Consider the following 4,849-nt stretch of genomic DNA (forward strand, 5'->3'; position numbering starts at 1 on the left):
TCGATAAGCACTACTCTCTCACAAGCACAACTCTCTCTCAGTAGTTCGGGTGTAATGGGTCAGGTCTGAGTCGACCCCAATTGGGTCCTAACTTTACCTAGACTCGGTTGGTATGAGTTGGATTTTAGATAAAGAAATAACTTTTACTATAATATTTAAATAAGGGTGTGGTTTGTGTAGAGCCTAGGCTCTCAACAATCAAATTAGAGCCTACCATCAAATAGTGTCGAGAAATATGGTTTTAATATTGGAAATCTATTAGCCTTGCAATAGATTTTTATATTTATTTATAGAATTTAAAGCTTCAAAAATAGTGTAGATCGACAGATCTATGAAAACTTGAAAATCTAAAAAATTGACAGTCCAAAAATACGTTACAAAATACACTTTTTCCAAAACTTGAAATCCATTTTTTTCTCATGTCCATGCATCTTGATGTCGAGATGGTCGATTTGAAGTTATTTGGGCATCAAAACAATATCTTCTAGAGAAATTTGTGGGGGTAGGCTCAAATTTGATTGTTTAGAGATTCGGCTCTATAGAAACTTTTCCCTTCAAATAAAAAGTGTGGTTTCTATAAGGTTGCAACCTTAAGCAATCCAATTCAAGCACACCTCCAAATTTTATCTTAACAAGCAATTTTGGTGTAAGATTCTTACGATTATCTCAAAATGTATTTTTATATCTAATTATAAAATTTTAAACTTCAAACTTGGTTAAAATCAAGTAGATTAATAAACATATGAAAGTCCTGAAAATGGATGGTTTAGATAATGTGTTACAAGATGCACTAGTTTTGAGACTCAAAATCATTTTTTTTTCATATTCATACACCTCGATGTTGAGATGATCAATTAGAAGGTTTTTCAACACCAAAACAACCTTTTCTTTAACGTGCATATGTAATCGGTTGCAACCTTATATAAATTTTTTCCTTAAATAAATACTTACATATGCAACAATTGTTTATATATAAATAATATAAAAATATGTGGTGCAGTCTCATCTCAAACGTGTCTGTCCACTACTCACGTGTCTCATCTCTAGACAATAAAGCCAAAGCCAATTGGTCTTCAATTTCAATTCTTGAGCCACGTACGTAGCACAAACTTGTATATATAATTCAGTCTATAGGAACATCCCATGGAACCTCTCTCTTCTCTCTTCTCTCTCATGGCTTTCTCTAACTTAACTTCCACCTTCTTCACCTCTATCCTCCTCCTCCTCTTCCTCTTGTGTACCCTTCCTCCTCACTCTTCTGAGCCAGCTCCCTTGCCAAAGTTGGATGTGGACCTCCTAGAATTCCCTCTAAATCTAGAGTACTTGGAGGCTGAGTTTTTCTTATGGGGATCTTTCGGATATGGCTTGGATAAAGTTGCCCCAAATTTAACCAAGGGAGGGCCCCCTCCAATTGGAGCCACAAAGGCTAACCTTGATCCCCTAACTAGGGATATTATCACTCAGTTTGCTTATCAAGAAGTTGGTCATCTGAGGTACAATTGGGGTTCGGATTTTTTACCTCTTTTGCCATGCATGCCTTCACAACGGCCAATGTTGTCAAATTCGCTAGCTTTTGGATTTAGGTCTAGACCAAAGAGAAACGAAGTTAGGTGGTGCCCCTTTGGACTGTTTTAGGCTGCTTTGGTCAGATTCGAGTCTGCTTCGAGCCGATTAGGCTGAAACAAATAAATATTTATATAAAAATATTTTTTTATTATTTTTTAACTTTTTTATTATTTTTATGTATTTTATATATAAATATCTAATTTAATTTAAATTTTAAAAAAAATTCGGAAGTCTTCCTCTGAATGAGCCGAAACACCAAATTACTTCATTTTTCTCACCAAATCGAAAAAGACTCTAAAGCGAATCTGACCACGGCTCTTGAGTGAGGGAGCATATGGACTCCCTCGGGTGTAAAAGTTCCTTGGGAAAATAAATTTGGACATGAAATTTTGGAATTCACTAAAGAATCATTATTTTTTAAACAAGTAGATTTTGAGTTCAACTCTTAGAAGTCGACCTTAAATAGTTGGGATATAGTTCGACTGATATTATTCGTTATCTTATCTTTGTATAAGTTAGTTTTATTTTATGGGATTGTATATTATGAGACTATTTATTTTTTGTACAAAAAAGTCACAATTTTTTTTAGCTATTGGATGTGAAATCTAACATATTAAAATGTATCACAGTGCTTTCGAGAAAACAAATTTCGAACTTTGTACTCAATTAGTGGCACATCATTACCCATCCGATTTCACATCCAACGTTTGACAATAATTGTGACCTTCCTGTATAAAAAGTAAATGGTCTCCTCATATACATTTCCTATTTTTATTTCTTTGTTTGATTTCTTCTCCACTGAAATTTGAGTGCAGGGCGATTCAAAAGAGTGTTCCTGGATTTCCAAGGCCTTTATTGGACTTGAGCTCAGAAAATTTTGCAAAGGTGATGAACTCTGCATTTGGTCACAAACTTGAGCCGCCCTTTGATCCATATGCCAACACCCTCAATTATCTTTTGGCTTCATATGTGGTCCCTTATGTTGGTCTCACTGGTTATGTGGGTGCTAATCCACACCTCACAGCCCCTGACTCTAGACGGGTAAGGGACACCTTCACTAGTCTTCATTTTCCTTATTTTCTTTTATGTTTTTCCCTTTTGCGCTTGTAAAGCCATGCTCCGGCAGGAGCATACATGAAACACTGAGTCCCTTGGGCAAAAGAACAAAAGGGATTTTTTTTACAAAATGAGTGGCTTGGAAAATAAATAGATTTTGAGTTTTCAAACATTTAGATTTAGCTATTAAAAAATCGGACATTTTTAGTTCAGTCTTAGGATTTTTTCTTTTAGGGTGAGGAATCCACCTTCCTGACCACCGATGCCCCAACCCCATTCCCTGTGACGCCTACTTATTCCGTGCAACTTTTATTTAAAGAATTTTTTCTCGAACCCTAAATATTCGAACATCCAAAAAGAGGCCTAAGAACATAGAGCAATGATTTCATGCACACCTTATATAGTAATATGATGCAACAACCTTAAAAAATGGTGAGAATTGGAACTAATTTAAAGTTGGTGGTGATTATGTAGTTGGTAGCTGGATTGTTGGGGGTGGAATCCGGACAGGATGCGATTATCCGAACAATACTATATGAGCAAGCAAACAAGAAGGTAGACCCATACCCGCACACAATATCAGAATTCACAAACAACATCTCTCAATTGAGGAATAGATTGGGAGGCATTGGCATCAAAGATGAAGGGATCACTGTTCCTCCTACATTGGGTTCAGAGAGGAAGATCTCAGGGAATTTGCTAGCTAGTGACCAATTTTCTCTGTCATTTGACCGTACACCACAAGAAATTCTTAGGATTGTGTATAGTAGTGGGAATGAGAAATCCCCAGGTGGGTTTTTCCCTAAAGGAGCTGATGGTAAGATTGCAAGAAGTTATTTGCATAGTACTTGAGAATCCCTCATCCCCAAAAGTATAGAAAGGGGATTCCTGTTCTCGGTTGAATCCATGGAAATCCGGTTATCAAACAAACATGGAATTTGAGATATCCTCATTGTCAAACGTACACTTAATGAGTCTTTTTGTTGTTCAAGTTGGTTTATTTGTCTTCTTACGAGAAATAAAATGTGAGAGTCTTCATTATCAAAGTAATTAGGATTAGCTACACGAATCATGTTTTGACATTCTCCTCTACCAAATATCGTACTTATTGTAAAAGGACCATACATGTTGTAAGAATAATATAGGATTTTATTAGAAAGGCTTTGATTGATGCTAGGGTTTCTTTTAGTAGTATCTAGGAATATGTACTAAAATAGCTCTCATGTTTTTGTCTTTTACTTCTTTTTTTATGAAGAGAGGGATGTGACTTGAGTTTTCCAAATGCTGTGAGGATTCATGATGAACAAAGAAATGCGCAAGGCGATTTTTTAAGCGGAAACTTGACAATTATCTTTGTAATTTAATTTATTTATGTTTTATCATGATAGATCGACCTCAAATAGTTGGGATATGGTTCAAATAACAATAATGATATCTTACCGTGATAAGTCTTGATTCCAATAATAGCCGTGTAAGTTCAATTTTGATGATAATTGAAGACTATTATTGTGATAAAAAAATGTCCTCATAATATAATATAATGTAGGTAGTCCTAAAGAAAAATTATCCATTTGAAGCATGACCTACCTAAAAACAGCTCTCAATATGGAAAACATGAAGCAAATTGCAAGGAGCCGATAATGATAATATAAGGGAAAATTGTTTCATGTTGTAGGGACTGTATATCTACATTTGCAGTCTCCGAGGTATAAAGCATCCATGTTAACGATGGATGCAAATAGGTGGTCCATCTAAAAACAATTGAAATTAACGGTCCAAATATTTTTTTTCATAGAATTATTATTTCTATTTTTTAAAATTTATTTATTTATTTAATATTCATGTTAGAGATTACATGTCCTTAAAACTTAAGTCCAAAAATCCATCTAAAAAATATATTTTGAAGAGGTGACTCATTTCTACATGGACTCATAAAAACCGTGTCCTTTAAGTTAAAAATTGATACCAAGTTGAATAGTGGCTTTTGATAGTTTAATTTTGAATGCATTGAAAAACTATTAACTTTCCACTTACAAAATGTACATATTCTTTAAAATTACATATCATTTGAATTCATATACTTCATAGAAACTTATACACCGATTCTAGCTCTCTCATGTACCGATGGTTGATTAGCTAGATCATGTGCTCTCACTCTACCACAAATATTGAAGGTTAAACGAGCATAAATGCACTTTAAAACTTAAAGTTTAGGATTTATCAATCA

At 34.5% G+C, this 4,849-nt stretch overlaps 1 protein-coding gene across 1 annotated transcript; it reads left to right on the forward strand.

Moving 5' to 3' along the window:
* Positions 1 to 1,114: 1,114 nt before the first annotated feature.
* LOC18434596 (desiccation-related protein PCC13-62) lies at positions 1,115 to 3,781 on the forward strand. The gene is made up of 3 exons (XM_006844664.3): positions 1,115 to 1,493; positions 2,382 to 2,607; positions 3,097 to 3,781. Exons 1-3 carry the CDS (start codon positions 1,144 to 1,146, stop codon positions 3,472 to 3,474), a joined length of 954 nt encoding a protein of 317 aa, XP_006844727.2. The 5' UTR covers positions 1,115 to 1,143; the 3' UTR covers positions 3,475 to 3,781.
* The last annotated feature ends 1,068 nt before the right edge of the window (positions 3,782 to 4,849 follow it).

Source organism: Amborella trichopoda, chromosome 6 (genome assembly GCF_054954075.1).
Source record: "Amborella trichopoda isolate Santa Cruz 75 chromosome 6, AtrichopodaSantaCruz75HAP2 v2.0, whole genome shotgun sequence".
In the NCBI taxonomy this organism is placed as follows: Eukaryota; Viridiplantae; Streptophyta; class Magnoliopsida; order Amborellales; family Amborellaceae; genus Amborella; species Amborella trichopoda.

Coding starts and splice junctions, on each gene's coding strand:
- LOC18434596 (XM_006844664.3), top strand. CDS start 1,144: ATGGAACCTCTCTCTTCTCTCTTCTCTCTCATGGCTTTCTCTAACTTA. Junction 1,494..2,381: donor CAAGAAGTTGGTCATCTGAG/GTACAATTGGGG, acceptor ATTTGAGTGCAG/GGCGATTCAAAAGAGTGTTC. Junction 2,608..3,096: donor CAGCCCCTGACTCTAGACGG/GTAAGGGACACC, acceptor GTGATTATGTAG/TTGGTAGCTGGATTGTTGGG.